The sequence below is a fragment of the Podarcis liolepis genome, assembly GCF_965112155.1.
Source record: "Podarcis liolepis genome assembly, chromosome: 5".
Lineage (NCBI taxonomy): Eukaryota > Metazoa > Chordata > Lepidosauria > Squamata > Lacertidae > Podarcis > Podarcis liolepis.
Window position 1 is genome coordinate 39877723 of NC_139556.1, and position 23570 is coordinate 39901292.

At 40.3% G+C, this 23570-nt stretch overlaps 1 protein-coding gene across 8 annotated transcripts in view; it reads right to left on the minus strand.

Annotated features, from left to right (window-relative positions):
• Nucleotides 1–23570, minus strand: part of PLCE1 (phospholipase C epsilon 1) — a 133482-nt gene that overhangs the window by 37225 nt on the left and 72687 nt on the right. For all 8 annotated transcript variants that reach the window (XM_083502992.1, XM_083502991.1, XM_083502988.1 and 5 more), the window contains 4 exons: nt 22168–22484; nt 9267–9412; nt 7608–7866; nt 5153–5367 (listed from right to left, as the gene is read on the minus strand). In XM_083502992.1, coding sequence (XP_083359118.1) covers nt 5153–5367; nt 7608–7866; nt 9267–9412; nt 22168–22484 — 937 coding nt within the window. The remainder of the gene's footprint in view (nt 1–5152; nt 5368–7607; nt 7867–9266; nt 9413–22167; nt 22485–23570) is intronic.

A 23570-nucleotide genomic window follows, 5' to 3' on the forward strand; every position in this document is an offset into this window, starting at 1 on the left:
GATGGCTCTTCCTGCTAATTAATGCAGGCAGGAAACCAGCCCTGTGATCTGAGTTTTCAAGTGGTTTGGACAAAAGGATTTCAGAGGGGATGGCTTTCCTTGCCTATCAGCTGATGGGTACAGAGAGCCAGCCCTGTGAATTCTTTTTTTGTGTGGGTGGTTTGTATTCAAATTACTTACAAAGGGATCTCAGAGGAGAGGGCTCTCTACACCAATCAGAAAGCAATCCTCTCAAAAGTGAGCTCTCGGAGCCAGACTCTTTGAAGTTATCACCTGATGTCATGATGGTGGTCTTCCCCCAAGTTGGCCCATGAAGGGCGGGGAAAGGATAAAAAATGAAAGCACAAAGGGTGGGTATGCAAAAGCAAGAGGAGAGGGGTAGCCCCTGTGACAGCTTCCAGAATGGGCAGACTGAAAAGGTTTGACAACGATCTGTTCCCAGCTGCTAATCTAGACAATAACTGCATACACATTACAAATTGTTCAGTGCATTCCTAAACCAAAATTACAGTGTAGCAATATACCAATCTGTAATTCGGTTTTTCAACAATCAAATAAGAACAAAGAACGTAGTCCTATTCTTCTGCTGATATCACTCACTGCGTACATCCACACACACAATAATTATCAGCACACTCTCTATATATGTCTGGATGCAAGTCTGTTAAGGAAAAAGAGTGGCTTCACAGAGGTCTAGTCCCTTATCAACGGCAAGTACAAAAAATACTGCAAGCTTCTTTGGAATGAAACAGCATAAATTCTTCCAAGTGTTAAAGCTACCCCCAAAAAATGCTATCGTATAAATCAAGTTGCTTGATGAAAAGCTCTGATCAAAAGTGAAAGAATGTGAAATTTAGCTTGAGAAAAAAAAACATGACATGGAAAAGATTATGTCACTGAAACTCCCCACTGTCATATTAGAGAAGTTTCATTTACCATAAAAGGGTATTACTATCACTAAAGAATGAACTATAGGCAGTTTATAGATAATAGTTCCTTGGCACAATCAATTGTCAGTATATTCTTCAGGAACTTATTGCAAAGGCCAAGATATATGAGTGGTGTCCCTCCCCCCCCCCACTCCCACTGCTCACTATGCAGAAGGCAGCTGTCACTGAATGCTCCTTTCAGATCAGTTCGCACAACCCCATAGCTAAGCAGACTCTTAAGTTACTTGTGTTAACTACCGTATTTACTTGAATCTAATGAATCATCTTTTTTGGCCAAATTACTTTGTGAAAATTAAGGTGCACATTAGATTCGATGGCCCATTTACATTCGCCAGCAAGGTTTCAAGGTTCTGAAAATTGAAGTGTGCATTAGATTCAATGGCGCATTAGACTCGAGTAAATACGTATGAGATTATCCATTAAAAAAGTACCCCGTGTTTCATTTGGGCCCTAACGGGTATAGTATAATCATTAAATATGAATCACATTACTTGAGATAAATAAAAGCTTAAGTTTACTTTAAAACAGCAATATTTACGTAACAGCAAGATATAGTACAGGCCAGACCGATTTAGGCGCATCTAAATGATGTGCGATTGCCCACACACACACATGACGCTGAACCTCAAAGTAGCCCCAAAACATCATAATGACATCACAAAAAGAGTTGCAATGGGGCAGAATGGGCAGGGTAGAACAGGAGCGTGGGTGGAGCTTACACATGCTCCACTGACATGGGAGACTGGAACATAACCTCTGCGCAAAACAAGGATTGCCTGTATGGGAGCACAGAACATAACCAAAAACACAATCAGTTTCAAAAACTTCTAAGGATTCTTTAGGACTAGCCTTCCTTTACCCAAGTGATCTCCTAAAGGAGGGGGTGAGAAGCCGCCTCTTATTTCTTATTACTCTTATTACTTGTCAAATAATCAAGCAAACCAGCACTCTCATTGGTGTTTTTTTAAAAAAGGTGGCGATTTGAGAGATGAAACTATAAACTAAAAACTCTGCTTCAGCAGTCTGCTTCTGATATTGGTCAGTCAGATACCTTTGGAAAGGTCACAACAAGTCACAAAGGCAACAATCTTCCTTTGGTATTCGGTTGCATATTAGCCCTGCTTTTCTGTTCTACTAACAAATGGAAGATTTATACTCATTCACATATTATATTATAGAGGAAATGTTTAAACTTTAGGATCTGAATTATAAAAAAGACGTTAAACATTGAAGAAAAGAAATGAAAAGATATGAACTATTAAAAAAATGGTATAATGAGGCTTTCTAAATACTTTTCAGATGTCAAAAGGTGAATTGAAAGGCTCGCTCAGCGTCAGATGTTGCTCAACTGCCCAGAAAGAAATATTGCCAGATGATAATAATTCTATTAGAAACTATTTTGTCAGGAAGCAAAGATGACTTCATGCACATATTAAGGAAATAAGGACATTTAGAACATGTTGCTGGTGCTACGTGCAGAAAAAGGCATTTACTGGACGTGTGGTCTTAGTGGTTCAGTAAGCCTTAGGATCAGACTGTTAAGGAAAGTCAGGATACATAATTGAACAACTGTGATTCTTTCCCCTCCGACCAGCATTGTGAAGTCTAAGGGCCAAAGTACTCATTACATTGCAGCTCCTACCTCCTTGGGATGGTGTTTTGCAATGATTTAGGACAGGCATAGGCAAAATCGACCCTCCAGATGTTTTTGAGACTGCAATTCCCATCATCCCTGACCACTGGTCCTGTTAGCTAGGGATGATGGGAGTTGTACTCTGAAAACATCTGGAGGGCCGAGTTTGCCTATGCCTGATTTAGGAGCAAGTTCATGGGTATACTTAATCCTTCTCCTGTCAGCTGCTCCTGTCCCTAACAATTTTTATTCTCTCCAGTGTCGCAGAACCAAGTTTACCCTGCAAACATGGATCCATATGCCGGGAAGAGATGAATTATCCAGGGGAAAGTATCTAGCATGGAAAGCACTCCTTACTCTTTCAACTTTCCGCTCCAAGTGGGTTTTACAACAGAGAAGGAGCTATGCTACATATAGCTGCAGTATAATGTATAATTTAGACCCAATAGCCTCTATTAAGATAATTAATTGCTATGTTCCATGTAACCAGAACAGGTTTACTACCTGAATTTAATGTATACTGGGCAAGAAAGCAAAATTAATTTAATATTTATTTCCTTCTTAGGGAAGATGGCAATATATCCAAACCAAATTATAACACCTTCTCAAAAAGCCTAGACTGAGAAACGGTGACCTTCCCCAGGACCACCCACTGAACTTTACAGATGAGCAAGATTTTGGACCTGGGACTTCTTGTGTGGCCAACTGCAAAATGCTATTCATTATACATCACAGCTGCCGACCTTTAAGAAGTATCCTTCATGAAGAACCACAAACAGATATTATAATTCTTCTTGCGAGTACAGATCTAATAAAATCTTTCAAGCATTGTCCAATAAAGTCTCCACTGCTCTTATATAATTTGCATTTAAGTGCACCGTGTTCTGGACTTTTAAGTGGTTTTCTCACAACACAGAGAGAAATTGGGGATCTGAGGTCAGAGAACATGAGCTTTCATAATTAAAACAACACCTGTGCTGAATGGCTGCACTCTATTGTGAATATTCAAAGAGTTTATTAGTCTGATAAGCTTTCCCCAAGATTATTTATGAGCCTCAGATAACTTGCCCTTAAAAGTAGTGGGATTAGGAACAATAATAAATAACCTTTATTTTGACTGGGTCAGAATGCTGTTCCAACAGGATATAATGTTCTGAGCTAAGATCAACTGAGATGCCATCGTGCTATTCCTGGCATCACTGAACAAGCCCTAGTTGCATCTGTAGCTTTCTAAAAGCTGCATGCACAAGATGAAACAGCTTTGACTAGAAGTAATTACATCATGAGGGAACATAAAATTTAATGAGAAGGATTCTAAACGTCTGAGTGACATGATTCCATGCATAACTCTGAGAAATATCTGGAACTGGAAGCAGTCCAATATAGCAGATATGTGCTTTAAAGCAGCGTTTCCCAACCTGGTGGCCATCAGATGGTTTGGACCCTCAGCTTCCATGACTGCCAGCGAGCGTGGTCAATAACCAGGAATTAAGAGCTCGAAATATCTAGGGAACACCAGGTTGGGCAAGGCTGCATTAAAATGACTTATTTCCAAAATTAATTATTTTTATATAGCAAGCACATTAAAATAGGAAGACACATATAAAACTGACACGGTGGGGTGGTTTACACATAGTCTTGGGATTACACGCCACACTTGTCCTCCTCTGGCCTGGTTGTGAGGAGGAGTTCAGAAGCTTCTGGTTTCATTTAAGATCAACCCCAGTTTACAGTTTACAATGTCATCTCACCTCCAACAAACTGCAGTCACTTTTAACTATGAGATTAGTGGGGGGAAAGTCAACTTCAGATCATAGTTTATGAAGCAATTTTGCAAACACAGTAACATTTAAGAAGTACGGAAAATGCATGGTTACCGTATTTTTCGCACCATAGGACGCACCGGACAATAGGACGCACTTTGTTTTAGAGGGGGGAGAACAAGAAAAAAAAATTCTCCCCCTCTCTGCCCAGCGCCCCTTCAGTGAAGCGGCAGAAGGCGCTGCACAGAGAGGGGTAGAACTTTCACCTTCTGGTTTTCCGACTCTAAAACAAGGTGCCATTTAAGGCGCGTTCAGGCGGCTACCTTGGAAGCCTGGAGAGTGAGAGGGGTCGGTGTGCACTGACCCCTCTCGCTCTCCAGGCTTCAGGTTCCTTTCGACCTGCTCTTTGGGGCTGGCGGGGGGAAGCCCACCACCAGCCCCAAAGAGCAGGTCAGGGAGCAGCGGAAAGGCTCCTGCCATAGCCGTGCGTCACCTCTCCAGCCGGGAGAGGGTCGCGGGGCTATGGCGTCTTCGCTCCATAGGACGCACACACATTTCCCCTTCATTTTTGAAGGGGAAAAAGTGCGTCCTATAGAGCGAAAAATACAGTAGATGCAAAAAGCCTTTTAATTTATTACAATAGGCAATTTGATTAGACTGTTCCCTTCTAAATATTGTTATTTGAATTTTTAGTTGATGTGTTATACACAGAATACTGTAAATGGTTTTTTGTTTTGTTTAGCAAAACAAAATTAAGAAAAAAATTTAAACAACAACAGCAACAAACCCAAACCATAAAGCCTTACTGATAGCGGTTTCTGTCCTTCAAAGAATTTTTTCTGGAATTTCCATTTTCATAGTCGATGAAATTATCTTCTCCATCTTCAGATTCCAAGCTACGATTACAACTCCGAATGGTTTGAAAGATGTAGTTAGCTGTTGATTCTTTTTCTGTATTATGTAAGCCGTCTGGACCTATCCGTTGTAAATAGTTGTCTTGCCCATTGTATTCTGCAACAAACTAAAAGACAATCCATGCAAATCAACAATGTTTCGGTAAGCATAATTACTTCAGATGGGCATTTCAATCCAAAAGATAACAGCAGGAGGTGATTCCGTAGTGCCCTGCCAGCTGGAATCCTGTTAGATCTACTTACATACAATAGAAGTCTACACATGCCTGCTGACCAGCAAGTCTCATTGAGTTGCATAGGGTTTGCTTTCAGGAAAACGGATATAGGGTTGCAACCTTAATTACTACGTTTTGAGACATATGCTGGCTCTATGTGACCAAAGCGCTGTTTGCATAGCACACATAGTAGGAACTCTGAATTCCTCGGTCTCTGTCTCTCTCTCTCTCTCTCTCAACAATTTTGCCCTGGAATGACTGAATTTATTGCCTCCAATTCTATGCACATATTTGCTGGAACAATACCCAACTGATTGCTTTACAAGACAGTGACACTGAATATCTCATACCATAATTTTATATATATTTTAGGCAGTAGTTATGAACACACAAATTTGGAAGTAAGTTTAATTAACCAAAACAAGGGCCCATTCCAATTACATGCCCTAGGCCCACATCATTTCCAAATTAACGTTACGATAACAAGCGTCTACCTTGATATTTAAGATAAAAGCTGAGGCTTTTAGAGTATTTCATTTAAGCCGCAAGCTGCACATTATTTCATAGGTACATATTGCATGCCAGTTATGACCAAAATCAGCCTGCATGCTTACAGTGTCAAACATTAATTTTGCTTTATGTTAACAATGAAATTACTGTGTAATGTGTGAATCTGAAGATGTAAAACCCGAATATTTAACAGAGGCAATATTGGAAATTAATTTACAACATTCTTATTGATTCAAAATCCACAGACAAGATCCAAAGAATGATAGACTTGGTTCCATGAGCCTTAGGGAGCTTTGTCCTTTGTCTCTCCCACTCCCATCCCAGCTGGGTGCCAGCTTTTCAAAGAGTAAGAGTAACAACAACAACAACAACAACAACAACAACAACAACAGGTCACAAGCCTCTTGAAGACCTTTTGGATCATAGTCTAGATTTCCAACACTGAACACATACATACTACTGTTAGATAACAAGATTATGATTAACAGTAGTAATCTTATTAATTAATTGTAATTTGGCATTGGGAATTTACAGACTTTGCGGAGGAAAAAGGCAGCAAACAGCACTATAAAGTGGGGATCTATAATTCTCTCATCACCTAATCCAGAATAGTCCAATTCAGCTGCTAGACAAGAGAAAGCTATTGGAAGACTTTTCTATACTCAGATGATGATTCGTGTTGTGCTTTTACGTTATACATCGATTTACTTTAGAAAAGGGACAGAAGGCTCTGTCACAGAACCATAGAACTGTAGAGCTGGAAGGTCCAATTTCACTTTCTCATTTTTCCAATCATTGGTAAAGGTAAAGGGACCCCTGACCATTAGGTCCAGTCGTGGCCGACTCTGGGGTTGCGGCGCTCATCTCACTTTATTGGCCGAGGGAGCCGGCGTAAAGCTTCCGGGTCATGTGGGCAGCATGACTAAGCTGCTTCTGGCAAACCAGAGCAGCGCACGGAAATGCCGTTTACCTTCCTGCGGAAGGGTACCTATTTATCTATTTGCACTTTGACGTGCTTTTGAACTGCTAGGTGGGCAGGAGCAGGGACCGAGCAACGGGAGCTCACCCCGTCCCGGGGATTTGAACCGCCAACCTTCTGATCGGCAAGTCCTAGGCTCTGTGGTTTAACCCACAGCACCACCTGCGTTCCTTTTTCCAATCATAAATTCTCCATATTTCTGCATCAGTTTGCATTTTTTAATGAAGTTGTCATGAAAAATCACCAGAATTTTAATGTTCATTTCTCCTAATGCATGCAGTTTTGCCTAATACACAAATTTTGAAAGATTTTTTTCCTATACATTCTTTTCACCAGTATATGCATCTTTGTGCACTTTCCCTTAATATATAAATTTCTCCAGACTTCTTTTGATTGGAGAACTGCATTGCAAAATTAAGAGGAGTGTGGATTTTGAAAAAATAGCTATGTTTCCCCCTGGTCTGCATATAGTTTCAGGAAGTGCAAATTAGATAAGGCACTAAAATAAAAACCTATCCAAAAACCACCCCTATCATTCCTGTAGGATTGCATGTATGCATGTACATTTTCATATGTGGACAATTATTAATAAAAGCAGGAATTATTGCTGGTCTTTTAGCAATTCATGCTCTCATTAGTTTACCTCCAGTGTTTCATCCTGAGAGTTATACTGAGGACAAAGTCTGATGAGGCTTGCAGTCCCATCCAAAACTTCACAGAGTTCTTTTAAAAATACACCACAGAAAGGAACGACTTTACAGCCTGGGATATTCAGAGCTCTGTTGACAACTTTTCTATATTCGGATGATGATTCGTGTTGTGCCATTGCATCTTTCAAACTTCTCATTGTTTCAATATCAGACTGGTCCATGAATTGCCACATTTTTAAAACTTTTCTTGACCTATTTGAGAAAAAAGCAAGCAAATCATATTCTGAAGTTTATTAATTCAAATCAGACTGCTGCATGCTAAAAAGCTTTTGTTCATAGTTCATTTACACTGTTGCTGTTTTTTTGAAAAATGAAACTCACATCTACTTATGTTACTTATGTATGCAAAAATGGATAAAAAAGCAGGGTTCCTTTAAAATTCCTAACTGGGACAATTTGTATAAAAAAGCTACACACCTCTTGTAACCACAGGATTTGAGATTATCAAATGCTAAGCAATGTAGTTAATAATAAAAAGTATCACTGATTTTGTGTGATGGTCTTTTAAATTGTCAGTGAGACAAGCTGCTTTGAAAGCAGAGGAATGGCTTGCCTGTTGGCTGCAAGAACTGCGGCTGTACTGAAAAATCCAAATAAAGCCTTGGTTACTTGCACAGTTTCTTTACGCACGCACGCACGCATGCACGCGTGCAGAGGCCTTTTTTGCTATAGCTTAACAATTTATTCATAAGAATATAATAAGAGCTTGTTTGATCAGGCCAAAGGTCTGGGTAGGCAAACTAAGGTCTGGGGGCCGGATCCGGCCCAATCGCCTTCTAAATCCGGCCAGCGGACGGTCCGGGAATCAGCGTATTTTTACATGAGTAGAATGTGCCCTTTTATTTAGAATGCATCTCTGGGTTATTTGTGGGGCATAGGAATTCGTTCATTCCCCCCCAAAAAATATAGTCCAGCCCCCCCACAAGGTCTGAGGGACAGTGCACTGGCCCCCTGCTGAAAAAGTTTGCTGACCCCTGGCTAATCTAGCCTAGCACCCTGTTCTCACAGTGGCCACCGTGTATTAAGACCTGCACCAGCAGTTGGCATTTCCAGGATGCTAGGGAAGAGACTTATCATTACCTTTAATTCTTGCTTTGTATTTATGCACTTTTGATTTTCAATAACATCAATAAAATGCTAATGAAAAATGGAGTAAGAGGGGTTTTTAACATTTTTGAGTTGGGTAAGAAACAATTTCCATCAAAAGTTTTGTGGTCTTCCTTTTAATCTCTAGAATGCCTTTTTCTGTTATCTATGCTCTTAGAAAGCTGGTGTTTTTATTTTATTTTTAAGTTTCCATGTTTATTGTTTAGAAAGATAAATGATGTGGTCTCTGGAGAATTGTGAGAAAAGACCTGTCTTTCACCAATTTTAACCTCCGTCATCCATCTTAGTGAATTTTCCCAAAACAGCCTGTCATAAACTCCCTGGACAAGATAAACGAAGCAACTTAGCAACAGAACACTATTTAGCAGTGTGACTGATGGCGTGTAGTCCACTGTTTATTTTTTTAAAAGGACAGCTGCAAGTAACAGAAGCTGTAGTTTAATCTATGATGAGTCTCCATCATTTGAAGAATGAGCTGCAAGTACCTTAGGCCTGCCAAGAACTCCATGACAGCATTGTAGTTGCCCATGTTCCAGCAGCATTTTGCCACATGTACCACATAGGAGAAGACTTCTCGCTTTTCCTCCATAGACCCAGCAGTCAGAATCAGCCATGTCACCCAAGAGCTCACCTTTAAAAAAATAATAATAATACAAAAAACACACAAATCACTCATATTTGTATCCTATTCTTTATACTCACATAACCTATTAAATAAGTTATCTCAGTTTTCAAGTAAGTGACTTGAAAGGGCTGCATGACTAAGCAAACTTACTTGGAAGTACCTCTCAAATCAATAGGACTTTCTTTAGAGTAAACATGGGCAGGATGAAACTGAACTCCTGCAAAAGTAAATCACTTTAAGTCCACATCAGGCAGAGCCAACATGGTATCCTCTAGATATTGCACATGATTTGGTGCTTCTAAATAGTGAAGTGGAGGGCAGATCTTCCCTGAGATCTTGCAGGGCCTCGCAATCTCACATGGTCCTGTGGCATCTTTGAGAAGGGAGTGTGGCATCAGACGCCTTAAAATGCCAGGGCACCTGCCAGTACAGCCTCCTTCTCCAATGGCCAGATTTCCCACCCCTCCCTCCTTTTATACGACAGTGGTACCTCAGAAGTTGAATGGAATCTGTTCCGGAAGTCCATTCGACTTCCAAAACGTTCAGAAACCAAAGCGCAGCTTCTGATTGGCTGCAGGAAGCTCCTGCAGCCAATCGGAAGCCAAGGAAGACACGTCGGACATTCAGGTTCCAAAGAACGTTCACAAACCGGAACACTCACTTCCGGGTTTGCGGCATTTGGGAGGCAAAATGTTTGAGTCGCAAGGCGTTCGGGGTCCAAGGTACAATTGTAGAGTCAGGAAGAAATTTCAATTTCCATCACAGTTGGCCCTGGGGTTAAGAGGCTTTTGCCTTTTTCTCAGTCGGTAGCATTTATTTAACCTATTTACCTGTCACAAATTAGGCAGGGATGGCACTGGGGTTTTGAGAGGATGCTCCAGCTCCTGGCCTGAGCTCAGGTGGCCAGGCATGGTGCCACTCACCTCTGGTTGACAGTGGGTTTCCACCTGCATTGACCTCTGCTGCGCTGGGTCCATTATGCTCATTAACTCCCACAGAATTCCCCAGCGGGTGTGCTAGAATGGTGTATTGAACTTCATATCAGAAGTCTTATTGGGCAAACAGATCCTGGCTCCAGTGCCATACCAAGCTCACTTACTGCACTACAGCCAATAAATCTGTGGTCTGTTCCAACCCACACTCATGTCCAATCGATTGTGCACCCTCATTTTGGCCCGGGCGAGGAGTGTGTAATATGCCTACCACACAAACAAACTCTAGCTCCCATTAACCTTGATGACTGGCCATACTGGCTGGGGCTGATGAGAAGCGGAAGCCAACAGCATCTAAAAGGCACATTGACCAACCCTGGTCTACATGGTTTGGGGGTTGGAAAACCCCAGTAGCACAGCTCAGCATTCATCAAAAAATATTTTATAATGGGATCTTCTCCATAACACTGTCCTGAGGATACAATAACTGTAAAGAAAAATTAACAAACCCCCTTGTTTTTGAGCAACATTCTTTTCAAAAGGAAATTTAAAATCATGTCACGTAAAAATGTATAATGATGCTCCTCCATCTATAGCTTTTTGATATACATAGTACTTCACTAAAAATAAAAAAATAAAAAATCTTGTTCAGTATCAGAAATAATTTAGAATAAATAGATTTTGACTCCAGGTTGAGTTCTCAGAGCTATACTAATATTAACATGCAAAAAACCCCAGCTTCAGTTTGATCTAAAATCCCATTTTCCCACTGTGACTGTACTTGCAATTCTCATATTTCATTAGGCTCAGTGAGAACAATCATCTTCATATATAGATTTTTGTGTGTTCAAACCCTGATCACATATAGATGGCTACTATTTATCACTCAGAAAACGTTCCATTTACTTTCCCACAACTTTTATTAAAGAAAAAAAAAGTAAGTAAGTAAAAGCTATATTTCACATGGAAATCTAATTCAAACCAACTGGACTATTTTACAACGAAATTCCCTAGGGCTTGTTTTCCCCCCATTGTGTAAACACTTATCAACATGAGATAAAAATGTGATTTTTTTCTACATTTAGTTTCCTTCTTGAGTCCTGAAGGATTTGTAATTTATGTTTGCAGAGATATCTTCAGTGATGAGAGCTTCACATAACAGATAAAAACGCATTTCCCTTCAAAGACAGAAAACTATTTCATCTTCTACTGACAGCTAAATTTAAAGACACAAACCAACCTTGTAAAGTCAACCACAAGAATGTGTTGCACTAATTTAAAATTATCTACAAAAAAACAGATGGATTATACAGTATATTATTTTACGGTAATTTAGATAACATCTCCTGAACATCTGATTGTTGACTGATAGAACAGCAAATCAAATACTGTACAGCAAAGTCCAAGAGAGGCAATTTTATCTGCTTTTACTCAGAGCTTCAATTTAATCCAGCATAGGCAACCCCACAACTTTAATTATTTCTTTAAAATAATATAATTTTTCAGGGGGGGTGCAAAGAGGCCAACAATAAAAGCAATCCACAGTTCAATCAAACCCTAATTCAAAATATCACCATAAAAATCAATGGGACAGTGACAATTACAAAGCAGCTATCAGAATTCTTAAAAGGGTTCACATTTTCTAGTAGCAATGAGTTACAAGGATAACTGCATAAAAATGGCAGTACAGTGGCAATGGAACTCACGGAATAATAAAATGATAAATGAGAGGGGATGCAATAAATGTTGGATATGCCATGATGAAGATAATTCTTTTTCCACATGTGGTGGAGGTGCAGGAAGTCTAAAGCACCCCAGATCCCTCAAGGGGCCCTATTCCTCGAGTCCCTGAGTTGTACCAGTCTTTGCATCAAGAAATAAGCTTCCTCAATTCCTATCCTGGCTGATGCAAGCCAGCTAGGGTTTGGAAGCCGTGACTGTCCTACTGCTCCACCTTTCTGCTCCCTAGGTAAAGATTGCTCTGCCCAGCACTATGGCCATCTTATCAATGCCAGTGCTGAACTATACTTTAAGCACTGATAAAATACTATTGCACCATTATATTTTATAATATATTTATGTAAATGAACCAGCACTTCCTTGGTTTTTAAATTGGTGGAAGTCGAGAACAAAATGAGCGCAACATATACACAGCAGAGCCTTGAGTAGAGCATAATGAGACAGTTCACATGTAGCACAAAGTCAAGCAGTGGGTGAGAAAGGAGGAGAAAATGTGCAAGTTTCCAGAACAAAGATTATGTTGCAGTGTCTCTCCTCTGCTCCTGCTGCTGTCATGCTAGCCAGGGGAAAGCCAAGGTTAGGCTTAGCATTATGTATGCACTCAAACTTGTGGTTGTGTCCTTCAGGCAAATGGTTTGGAGGTGAAGGTTAGGCAATAATATTTGAGTATAGGGGTGTTGCTAGCATGCTCTTATTTTTATTTTTGAGGCTATGTATCTGGCCCTTAATCTTAACATACAAAGGAAAATGCTAATGGCTAATAAACAATTTCCCTTATGCTAGTCTATTAAATGCTTTGGGAAAATCCAAAAACATGTGTATCTTATTCACCGTTTCAGCTGTGCACAACACTGCTGAGGATGTAAGCTGCAAAGTTCTCTTTGTCTCAAACAGATAAACATTTCAGAACAAAAAAATGGACACCTGCAAGGCTAGCAAATCACCCAATTAACTACTATGCTTTCAGAATCTCAAGTAAATAAATCACACATAGGCTGCTATCCTATGCTCATTTCCAGAGGAGCAATTGGACACAGTAAGATTTACTTTTGTGCAGACTGGCCTAGGACTGTGCTGTTATGCATATGCCCTATGAATAACCCACAAAGGAAAAACAAGACAAGCAAACTGGTTGACAAGTGAATCAGGAAATTAATAGACCTTTCAGACTGTTTACTTATTATATTACACTTGTTGCAAGTGAACAAAGTAAGATGGATAACTGCATAACCTAGAACTAGATCACATTTACCCATAGCAGAAAGAATACATAGCTCCAGTTGGAATTATTCATAGAGCCTCCTTTAAACTCTACACTAAGCACAGCATAGCTTTGGCCAGTTGTCCTGGTAATGTAAACAGAAGCTTGGAAAGCCTCAAGCACAAAAGAGAATATGGAACTATAAAAAGGGTTTCAGATTTCTTTAGAAGTGCTACTGCTTAACTATTTAACCTGTAAACAGCTTGGCAATACAAATGTTTCATACTTTCACATCTAAAGCAGTAGGCAATATTCAGTTACAGACTTTGCAGGTTAAGTATGGACCCCCGGAACGAATTTAATTTGTCTCCAGAGGATCCACTGTATTCACAGAGCCCCCTTTAAACTTTTCACTAAGCACAACACAGCTTTCACCGATGGTTCTAGGTTACTCTGTCTTTCCACTAAATGTGCTCTACAAGTTGGGGGGGGCACCAGAGCCATTGCCATGCCTGCCTCCCTCTGTGGTTGCCTCCATGCCCGTCTGTGCAGCAGAGTGGGGGCAGGCAGCATTCTCTGTTTTGCTTGAAGCTGCAAAATGTCCTGGGCTGGCCCTGATGGGCACGTTAGATTTTGTCACCCTATGAAGGCGCTGTGAGGCAAGTAAGGCCAAGACAGAGTTATCTGCCCTTGACCACTTTGCTCTGGAGAAGCTTGACCATTGCTCTGGATATGACCTTGTTCAAATACACTTAATAATTTACAAAGACTCAACAAAAGAATATAGTTGTAACCAGTGCTGAGGACATCGAGTGACAAGCCAACAATAGCAGGCCATACAGTGTTTGTAGAACAGCTGCTGAGACCAGTTCCCTCCTTACATCTTTGGTCAATAACATGCTACAACATGGGGGGTGAAAATAATAAGCTGGACAGACTTGAACAAGCATAACAACAACTGCATGCACATTAGTAAAGCCAAGCTTTTACAGAGCAATGGCTAATGTGCAGTCAAACCCCAAGCTTAAGCTGTAACAGCTTTTATAAAGTCACATTAAGCCCAATGATGTTATCTAGTGGATCAAAGTGTTACATCTTTTAATTTATATCTTAGGCAGGAAACTTGCTTTGAAGGATTACAGTGAAATAACTTGAGTGCTCTAAAATTATGCATTTGTTTCTAACTAATTATGAATATAATTATGAGCATATTGGAACAAGTAATTGTTTTTTCAATTACTAGACAGAATTTTAAAGCTGCTGTTTGTGAACTGAGTAGACACATCAGTAAAAGAAAACTTTTTTTAATCTGAGAAAAGATCTGGCACAAGCAGGAGGAAGAATTCTTTACAGAGCTATGAAGACAGAGAAATATAGCTGTAAACTGTGGATGAGATTAGGGACCCGCAGAGACTAGTACAGCAAAAAGTACATATATTTCTAAACCTTACAGTGTAAACAGATAAATATAAAACTGGACTGGAATGCAAACAAAGCCTTTGAAAAGTGAAGCAACATGTCCTAGACAAAAAAAACAACAACACCTATTACAAGTAGAAATAAATGTGGTTCAAGAGATAAAACCTGAGGATCCCTTATGCTAATCTTTTGGGCTAGGGCAATAATTATTGGTAGTACAGATTTTCCCCTCTTCTCCCTCTGCATTGTCCCCAAATCTGCTCTGGAGGACCGGGAGAAACTGCAGACCAAATCTAGGAGACACACAGGAGAAATCTTTGCACTGATGGAACATTTACTTCAGTGCTACAATGAATACAAACCATGGTATTTTGTCAACTGATTCACTTACTTATATACACCTTTTCTACCTATAATACAAAAGCAAATTTCAAAAGTGAAGATGCTGTAATGAACCACATTCCAGGGGAGTGGCGGGGCAGGGCGAGGAGAGACTGGCACCTATTCCAAACCCCATTCAGCTCGGTCATGGGACCTAAGTCTTAATCTTCAAAACTCAGGCCCAAACATAAATATTTTATAAACAATATATAAATAAAGTCATTGTATCTCTGGTTCAAATATATTATTCTATATCAGCTGGGTAGGGAATAATATGCTCTAACCTATTTGAATGTGAACAAGACGTCAATAGGACATAGCCTGTTCCTCTTCTGAGATAATCACATAAAAATATCTCTACTTAAGCAAAAATTAGCACATAAGGTACGTAGCTTAGCTAAAGGCTGCTATATGAGCTGTACCTTGGTTCCTAGTAAACATTTTCATCAGCTGTTTCTTTAACATTCCTGAATAAGTTCAGATCACATATTCATGCTTTTATTGTCACTCGGTCTACAGAGATGAACAGTGGATATGATTCTGTAAGTAAAACACATCTGGTTGAATGCAGTGGAGCCAGGAAAGAAAAACCATTTCAAAGAAAGAACTAAAAACACTAGAAGGACGGTTTGATACTTAAAACCAAAAACCTAGATTTGCTCTTGTAATCCCAAAGGTTAAATCCCAGTTGTATACACTAGGGGTAGACAATATGATTCCCCTACAGGTGTTCCTGAACTACAACTCCTATGCTGGCTGGAGATGTGATGAGAGTTGGAGTCCAACAGCACCTGGTTCAATCATTTACACCGGGGGTAGTTAGACTGTTGCTGAAGACATTGCCCCCCTTCCAAAGCCTAAATAGGTCAGTTCCCAGGTACACCTGTGTATTTGTAAAGCTGGTCCCCTGCTCTCTGCATGATTTTGGCCATAGGTCAGAGATGGGACCTCAAGCCTAGGGCCCAAGCACAGCTTGCCAGCCTTCCCCATCTAACCCTCTGAAGTCTCCCCAGGCCACCTCCCTCACTAGTCCTGCTTTGCCCCCCCTTTTTTTTCCTAGCTGGAACATGTCTTTGAGATGGGTTAGTACAGCCAAAATCTGGCCTAAGGCAAAATGTCCAGTAGTTGCCCTGTCCCTTTTGCTTCTGGTCCTGCCCACCACTGGCAAGTGGCTCTCAAATGGTTGTCTAGAAGACAATGCGGCCTTCGGGCCAAAAAAGGTTACCCAATTCTGCCCTAATGACACATCTCATGCTCAAACAGAGGTAATGCTTCTACATATAAAATTATATAGGACATTCCTGGGTATATGAACACTACAAAAGCTATGGGCGGGGGGGGGGGGAGATAGTGAAAGGCAACACAGCATTCGGGTGTAAAAAGATTCTCTGCTCCTGTCATTGGTGAACCATGAATACAGCCATCTATTGCATGGGAATATCCTGCACCATTGCTTTTAGTCCTAGCCTGAATATCCCCTAATGGATTTGATTATTCCTTATTACAGCTCTCCTGCAGTTTCCTCATACAACCCTAGGTAATGCTTTCATGCTGTTGCTACATATTATGAGTTTCATACAATGCTGTAGTCAATGAAGATTATTTTGCCAAGATTATCTAGGACACATATCCAGTACAAACACTAACTAGGAATATTACAACATTTTGATACATGGGTTTTTGTAAGAGCTGTAATTGTCCCCGTACTAGAATAAGATTGACTGTCTAATTTGCTCTGGAGGAAAGGAATATCCTAACAAAGAACCTTGGCCATTTTAATATGATTATACACCACTTTAAATGTACTGTTCCAAAGAAGGACTGGAAACAGTTTGATACTTGTACAAACATAATCTTTTCAAAAGGTTTCTGCAAAGCCAGCTAGGCATTCTAAAAATCCTGAACTAGCAGAGAGAAATATTTATTTACATTCCACCCACTGCTGAAGCACAATGATAGTTTTAAGACATCTCTATTTTCTGTTAAAAGACTAAAGTGGCAATGCTATACCAGTCTACTCAGAAGTAAGTCCCATTGAGCTGACTGGGTCTAATTCCCAGTTAAGGGGGTGCAGAACTGCAACCTATGGAACATACCCAGATGGAAAGCAACAAAGATTGGGGGGTGGGAGGGGGTGGAGGCCAAGCACCAAGAGAAATGGCTGAAGGAGTTGTGGGTGCTTAGCCTGGAGAAGAGATGATTAAGAGGTGATATGAAAGCCACCTTCAAATATCTGAAAAGGAATTACCATATTTTTCGCTCTAAAAAAGTAAGGGGGAATGTGTGTGCGTCTTATGGAGCGAATCTAGGCAGGAGGCGCTGCTCAGCGCTCCCTTTAAAGAGCCGCGTGGAGCATGGGGGCTTTTCCCCAAGGAGGGAAAAGGACTGCCCTTCTCCGTCCTAGGGGAAAAGCCCCCAAGAGCCACACACACGCTCCGCAAGCTTTTTAAAGGGTGCGCGGCTCTTGGGAGAGCCTTCCTCCCGCTGCCTGGGAGAGGTTGTGCATGGCTAGGCCAGAAGCCAGGAAAGCAAGCGGGATCCCGCTTGCTGTTCTGGCTTATGGGATAGCCGCGCGCAGCCTCTCCCGGGAAGGGGGAGCCTTCATCCTGCTGCCCGGGAGAGGCTGTATGTGGCTATCCCATAAGCCAGGACAGCAAGAGGCTATCCCAGAAGTTCCCTCTTGCTGTTCTGGCTTCTGGGATTCAGAATATTTTTTTTCTTGTTTTCCTCCTCCCAAAATTAGGTACGTCTTATGGTCTAGTGCGTCTTATAGAGCGAAAAATACGGTACGTAGCTGGTGGTCCAAATTTGTTTTCTGCTGTTTCAAAGAATAGGAACCAAACCAACATGTTCAAATTACAAGAAAAAGAAAGGTTTTTCTTTAATTCTTAGCATTTTTAATGCACATTTCCCCCCCCCCCCTGTTTTCTCGGTCATTCAGATAAGGATAGAATTGAACTTACAATCTGCTAAGAGAAAAAGCACCGATTTTTTCACTAAATTGATGTGGGGAGAGCTAAAACATTATAAACAATTCTCAACTGAGGACTACATGGAATAATGGAAGGCCAACACAAAAAGTATAATTTTTACAGTGCTGCTGGACAGCGTTGAACCTTATCTGTCAGCTGAGAGCTAAAATGTATTTAAAATAGTCTAAAATTGGTAACGTGTACTGACAGAATGGTTAGCCTTCAGGTTTCTAGTAGTTAAATATATGAAGCTATCAGTAAAAACTGGAAAGAAATGTATGCCATTTGCTCCTGGAGATAACCAGTTATCCTTTTTTTCTGTACAAAAGGATACAATTTGTAAGACAGCTGCACAGAATATAAAAAAATGCCATGCAGTATTTTCTTTCTGAATTTCTTGGTCAGCCATAATTGAGGTTTAGAGCATTATACTGACTAATTTGGTTAAAAATTCTACCCCAAGGGACAGCCCTCTGAAATGAATGGGTAACTACATTAAACATGAAATGCCTTTGTCAGGAAGCAAAAACTATTAAGTAATATCAATTAGCACTAGCATTTATCAAAAATTTATGAAAAAGCAGTGTTACATGATATGCCATTTGCATGCAATAATTGCGCAGTGGAAAAAAAGGACAATGGTATGAAATAGTTGTCTCCCATTAAGTATCAAGAGTCTGTCATCTAAAAATTCATTCTGGCTCCCACAATATAAATATAGTGAATTATTTTTGCAGGCAATGCCAGAAGTCAGCAAGCAGTTACTGGTTTTCGCCAACCAAAGCATGACTCTTTCTGTAGGAATTTTCTTTCAAATAGATAAACAGCGATGGACAGAAAATCCCTGTTGCTAACGGAGTATGTATGACAAACATATTGAACATGCAGCTAATATTGTAAATAATGTAAAGAATTGATATATCAAATTTCCCCCAAAATTGTAAATTTCATTTAGCAAAAGCACATTTCACTATCTAGTATATAAATAGAAATAAAAAGTTTCTACTGCATTAACTGAAGTCTCAGTGCAATAAGCTTAGAATCTCAGCTAAAGCAACCATGACAGACGGCCATCTAAACACTGCTTAAAAACCTCCAGGGAAGGAGAGCACACAAATTCCTGAGGGAGACCGTTCCGCTGACAAACAGCTCTTACTGTCAGAATTTCTTTCCACATGTTTAGTCGAAATGTCCTTTCTTGTAACTTGAAGCCATTGGTTCGAGTCCTAGCCTTGCCTTAGCTAAGTATTGTGTGAAGCAACAAATGAGTACCATTTCCAGGGTTCTTAGGGTTGAATCCAACTAAGTCATTGCATGAGTGGAATAACTTCTGTCAGAGCAACAGGAATTTGCCTCCTCTCCCCCTCAACATGTCTCTCACAACACCCCCAAATCTGATCCAGAGGATCCAGATGCATGAGGAGAGAAGACAGAGGGGAAGTTTCACTATATGAATGGACAACCCTTAGATATTGCAAACCATATAGGGGAAGTCCATAGCTCAGTAAGAAAGGACCATAGGTCAGTGGCAGAGGACCTGCTTTTCTTGCAGAACGTTGATGGTTCAATTGCTGGCCTCTCCAAGTAGGACCAACAATTTCCCCAGTCTTCGAGAGCAGCTGCTATTCAGTACACAGTCTAAACAATACTGAGATAAATGGTCTGACTTTGTAAAAGGCACCTTCCTTTTTTTCCTATGAAAATTACTTTATCTTAAAAGTAATATGTGAAAACAAAGGCCTTAATATAGCAGAACCTTTAAAATCAAATTTCTACGCCCCTATGAACTGTTAAAAGCGGTGGAGTTTTCAAGTCAGCATTTGCCAATATATATACAGTGGTACCTCGGGTTACATACGCTTCAGGTTACATACGCTTCAGGTTACAGACTCCGCTAACCCAGAAATATTGCCTCAGGTTAAGAACTTTGCTTCAGGATGAGAACAGAAATTGCGCAGCAGCAGCACAGCAGGCCCCATTAGCTAAAGTGGTGCTTCAGGTTAAGAACAGTTTCAGGTTAAGAACAGGCCTCCGGAATGAATTAAGTACTTAACCCAAGGTACCACTGTACTGCATTGCTGCTGCTGCTGCTACTACTATTTAATATATTTATATCCCACCTTTCTCCCAAGTTGGCAAGTGTCCCATATTTTAAACGAATCAGAGGTTGTTAAGAAGAAAAGGAATGCCTTATTTCAGAATAGTACCCAAAGCTTTACTGAACTCTGAACACATTAGCACGTATCTTTCACTTCAGAGTACAAGGCTACCAAAGCAAAAATAAAAACAAAATAAAAAATAAAAACAAAGACTTCAAAGAAAAGATCTATAGTGTTTCTGATTTTATGGTTTTAACATGTTCCCCTCGTATAATTGACCGAGTGGTTTTTGTGATGAATGGATCATCTCCAAACTGATATTTAGAGCAACGGGAATGTTGTTCTCCTTTGAACAAACCGGAGACAGTGGTATGAGATTGCCTTTGATTGTGGAAACAACACAAGAGAAAAATGGGGGAGATCACAAAACAGAAGGAACAAGCATGGGGTGGAGGGGGGAGGAAGAAAAAAGAGGCAAAGCCTCAAAAATATATAGGAAAAATATGAAATTTAATCAAATGGTAAAATGCCAAATGCATTTCAATAAAGACTTTCTTCAGGATTTCCCAGTAAAGCAACATCTCTCCCAAGTTGCCTTATAAGGAAAAATGTTGCCTTGCTAGGAAAGGTGTATTTTTGTGCCCTCAAAAGTCTTTAAAGAACTACTTTGGGCATTTTACTACAGTGTTGCTATTGCTACAGTATTAAATTTCATTTCCCTCCCCATGTCGTTTTGATGCTTTGCCCCTTCTTATTTTGCTTTGCTTAATCTTCTCATGGAAAGTTACAGTAGCTGCTGTGGCGGATGAGAGGTAACATAAATGTCTCAGCAAAAAAAAAAGAGGTCATGCATACAAAAGGACACTGAACATGTCTCCCATGCAGGCATCCCTTTTAGACACTATTCAAAAGAATATTGCCAGCTGGAAATGCAGATGACTCACACATACAAATGATGGAAACTCCTGCAGTGTCTGAAGGTGAGTTATGATCCTTCAAGGGTTTTGTGTTCTACCCTCATCTCTTACTCTCTCACTCTAAGCTTTTCTCATTAAAACTGGGGAAAGTGGCTACCAAATAACAAATCAATGATTAAGATATCTGTTATTCACAAAACTTTAGTACAGCAGCGCTCGCTACTGTTGACTTAGCAAAGCAAAGAGTCTCTGTCGCAACAGAACGCCATCCTGACTCAGTTCATGACACCTGCTCAACACAGTTAAGTTATACCACTGCAGTGGTACAGGAGGCCCTCTGTCACACTCAAAGCAATTAAGCATCTCCTTGAAAAATAACTGAGAAAAAGAAACTGGGCTAAGGTTTGCTGCACTAGAAAACTACTTAGAAAAACACCGCAGCTTCTTGAAGAACAATCACAGCATATGAAAGTGCTTAATTAGTTTTCTGCGGATTATGGATAAATACATGTGAGCTGTTAATGTAATCTAGATACCCCCGTTTCATAATGCTGCATGCAGACCACTAAGAAGATCATGTTTAGCCTGCAACAAAACAGTTCAGAGAATTAAGCAACATGGCTGCTTTCCACAAGAGCATGAGTTTATAAGAAACCAAATAAACTAATTTATTAAAACCACTAGGCCCTGATGGCAGCACCGAACATGCTCAGGCAGATGACAGGTCCCTAGTTCTAGATCAGCACTCAGAGCGGAGCTGGCAGCCGGATCTAGCCAACATTTAAATTTCTCATAATGCCCATCACATAGTGTTGCTGTAGGGCACTGTGGAAAACAAAATGGCACCCTCAGTGCCACAATACATTAGGAGCGCAATACATTAGGAGGAAATTGAAATCGCTGCTAAACCCAGTCACTGCTGCCATCTGCTACCACCAGCTAGTAAACCTGCCAGTTCTTGTCAAAGGTTAAGGGCCCCATCAGTAGGCCCTATGCCCAGGTTCCTCTCAAATACTGACAAAATGTACCCTTTGCCCACTCCACAAACAACATAAAAGAAAACCAACCATGTGCGTATGTAATCAAAATCCTCACCCTACCTCGTTGAATCTTGTCACCAAATCTTCAACAGCATTGTGTTCCTCATTTGGGGCAGAAAGAAGAGTTGCAGAAATAGAAGCCTTAAGAGTTGATAGTTTGCTCTGGCATTCAGCATTCCCCAAATCTCTGGTTAAGAAGCAGAGGTAGTCGATTGGCAGTACTTTTCTGTAGAGATCCTGCTCCTGCTCAGTCAGAATACTAGCAACCTCCTCTGGAAACTGAATGAGGTGCTGAAGTTCTACAAGTTCTTTACTGACACCAGCTACAGTGGAAGCAAGGGCATTTGATCCAGCCATGGATGAACTCAATTGTCGTTCTAAAAATAAAGAAAATACAAAATTTTAAAAGAGGTAGATTTCCTCTTTCTACCTATTAACCAGAATTTCACAATAAATGCATGACATATTTTGTGGGGTTTTTTTAAATATTAAATATTCTATTATTATAAGTGGATAGCACCCGAAGTTCCGTTTTCAGTATCTGTACATCATTGTCCTCCAATACAGCTCCATAAAATTTCCTGTAACACAGGCAAATTACACTTTCAAGTAGACAGCATCAGTCTATGGATGATGAACCACTTTATCACCTGCTAATGTAGCAATCATGGCAGCTCACCAATTGATGGCTGTTGTCAGCTTTTTCATATACGACAGGCTTAGGCAAACTCCGGCCCTGCACATGTTTTGGGACTACAACTCCCATCATCCCTAGCTAACAGGACAGTGGTCAGGGATGATGGGAATTGTGGTCCCAAAACATCTGGAGAGCCGGAGTTTGCCTATGCCTGTCATATATGAAGGCTGTCAAACAGTAAGTTCAACTATAATGTCTGCAACAGCAATATGAACTTACTTTCAGATGGGCAGTAAAATAATTGTATCTGCTTCAGAAATGGAAGGTTTTTTTGTTTTTGTTTTGCTCTAGGATAACTCTCAAGTGGCATAAATAATTGACATTTACTCAGTCACTCTGAAGCACCAAGTGAAGATTCCCCCACTTCTTTGTCAAGGAAGCTCACAAACACACCACAATATGACATCATCAGAGTAATAGGGGAATGTGAGTAAAGTTATTCCAAAGTGAACAGGAAACTACAGTGAAGAACACAAAGTAAATAGCTGGGGTTCTGTGTGCTCAACCAAAAAAATAGGCTTGGTGAACTGAGCTGGCTGAATTTTTCCTTAGTAAATCTGCATAGTGAAACTAACAGAATTTTTGTACAGCAGTGTATGAGACTGTGGCTCTGAGAAGCTAAGTCAATCATTCTTCCTTTTACAATTTATTTGCTTGTGTACTTATAAAGTTACTACCATGAAACATACTACAATAAGACATACCCCCACTCCCAGATGCACAGAATCATGCAATGGAAAGCAATATAGGTAGGGAGACAAAATAG